The following is a 1,799-nucleotide window of genomic DNA, read 5'->3' on the forward strand; positions in this document are numbered from 1 at the left end:
CATGTGGCTCTCAGATGCACTTGCCGAAAGTTGGATATGGTTCGTTTTTCGCATGGTTTTTAATCTGGGTGGAGTTCCTCATTTGAATAATGGAAGCATTACGAGTTTGCAAACGATTGTGACAATAATTTGCGGCGATATGAATTATCTCTATTGCACTGCACAAAAATCCGTCCACATTTAATCGTGGTTTCTTTTTAAGTGAAATATAATATTGTGGCATTTATTTTGCGAATTTGTCGCAATCTTCCCAGAACGGAATTCTAAATCCAACTAGCCTTGCGACATAGTTCTGTAAGTATTTGAGAGGCCATCAAATATTTGGAAACCTTTCAGTCTTGGTCATTTTTCTTCAGTTAACGGAAAATATGCTTTACCGGCTGATCGAAGCCTACGGTGCACTGATGTTTGTCCAATCATCTCTCACCGAGAGCCTCAATAAACTAAAGGCCAACCGCAACTTAGCAGAAAAGTTGAGCGTGAGTTTTTCGCTAGCATTTGTGTTAATTTTTCCCGTTTACTGTTCATATTTGCATTCATTAAAAGCCATATCTCATTTGACGATATCCCCTTATTCCTCACTCCATCCGTACCAATGGATACCTTGTGAATTGCACGCATCGTTTAGTAGAGTGATCAATTCCAATTTTGCTAAACCATGAAGCCAAATTATAAATTATGAAGTACATAAAGTTGTTTGTTAGTACTAAATAGGTATTAACGCACTTGATATTACTCAACTCTCGAGTGTGTGACATTTCAATATGCCAGCAAATGGACTTTTAAATATGACATTCTAAAAACTACCTTTGTACAAATACGTTATCAAATGCGCAAATTTTTTGACTGAAACTTCGATGTTTTTTCAGAATGGCAAACAGGCAAACGCTCTTGAAACTGTAATGAATACCAATTTGGCGGTAGAATTGTCATTTTTCCCCTCAGTTGGTCTTCATTGCCCCGTTTTTTGTTTGTTGGTGTTCAAACTTTGGAGTAATATGGGCCGGTAGCTTTATTACTGTGGCTCGCATCATTCTTCCGCGCTTGAATGCAAAATAGAAGTTCATTTCGACGACAAGTCTAGTTTCACACCCTTGAAGAGTAAACATTCAAGCAAGACCTACTACATCAAGCACTTTTTGGAACTGTTTCCGGAAGGTGTAAACATCCTAAGCTTATGCCCCCCCCCCCTCGAAATAAGTTCATTGTTCATTTTTAATTAAGATGCAATTCTTTGGCTCGGAAACAGGGAGAACTGTCTTATTTTCAATGCTTTTCAATAAATTTTGCAAAACATTTGCTGCAAGGCTTTGTGATGTGTTGCATTTTTGATTGTATTGTTGATATCTGAGTACACTGTTCCTTTGTTAACAACTTTAAATTTTTAAATTACTTAAAATTTGGTAGAAAATTAAATTTTCCCAAGTAGTAGGCTCTGATCTCACAAGAATCCATTTTTTTCGGAGCCCTTTGGGGTTACTGTTGTTCGTCCCCTGATCATGTTGCACTAACGGGTGTCGAAGGCTGCACAGGCTGGGTTAAAAGGGCGATTGTAGCCTTAAAAAAAACACTTAGGGTCAGGATGGGGATGTCTGTGGTTAAACATACTCCAATGCCGATGGCAGTGGGCACTTAAATGGTACTGTAACACGATAGTGGTTTATCCCTCGGTACTGGTGAGGCGCCACTTTTGTACTTTGAAGTAGCCCCCTTGTACCTCACTGGGTGGGCTGGCCTTTTGGACCATGCCAATAGCCCAGACACCTTCTCTGCGCTGAATATATATTCTGCCCCGAGTA

The 1,799-nt window shown here is 39.4% G+C and overlaps 1 protein-coding gene across 1 annotated transcript in view; it reads left to right on the top strand. All coding sequences in view use genetic code 11, as the record gives it.

Annotated features, from left to right (window-relative positions):
- EGR_07907 (Rho-guanine nucleotide exchange factor) overlaps nucleotides 1–1,799 on the top strand; it is a gene marked incomplete at both ends in the record, with an annotated part of 19,566 nt that overhangs the window by 6,776 nt on the left and 10,991 nt on the right. Inside the window, one exon of the mRNA XM_024497156.1 lies at nucleotides 357–479. Coding sequence (XP_024348426.1) covers nucleotides 357–479 — 123 coding nt within the window. The remainder of the gene's footprint in view (nucleotides 1–356; nucleotides 480–1,799) is intronic.

The sequence above is a fragment of the Echinococcus granulosus genome (genome assembly GCF_000524195.1).
Source record: "Echinococcus granulosus chromosome Unknown EG_S00090, whole genome shotgun sequence".
Lineage (NCBI taxonomy): Eukaryota > Metazoa > Platyhelminthes > Cestoda > Cyclophyllidea > Taeniidae > Echinococcus > Echinococcus granulosus.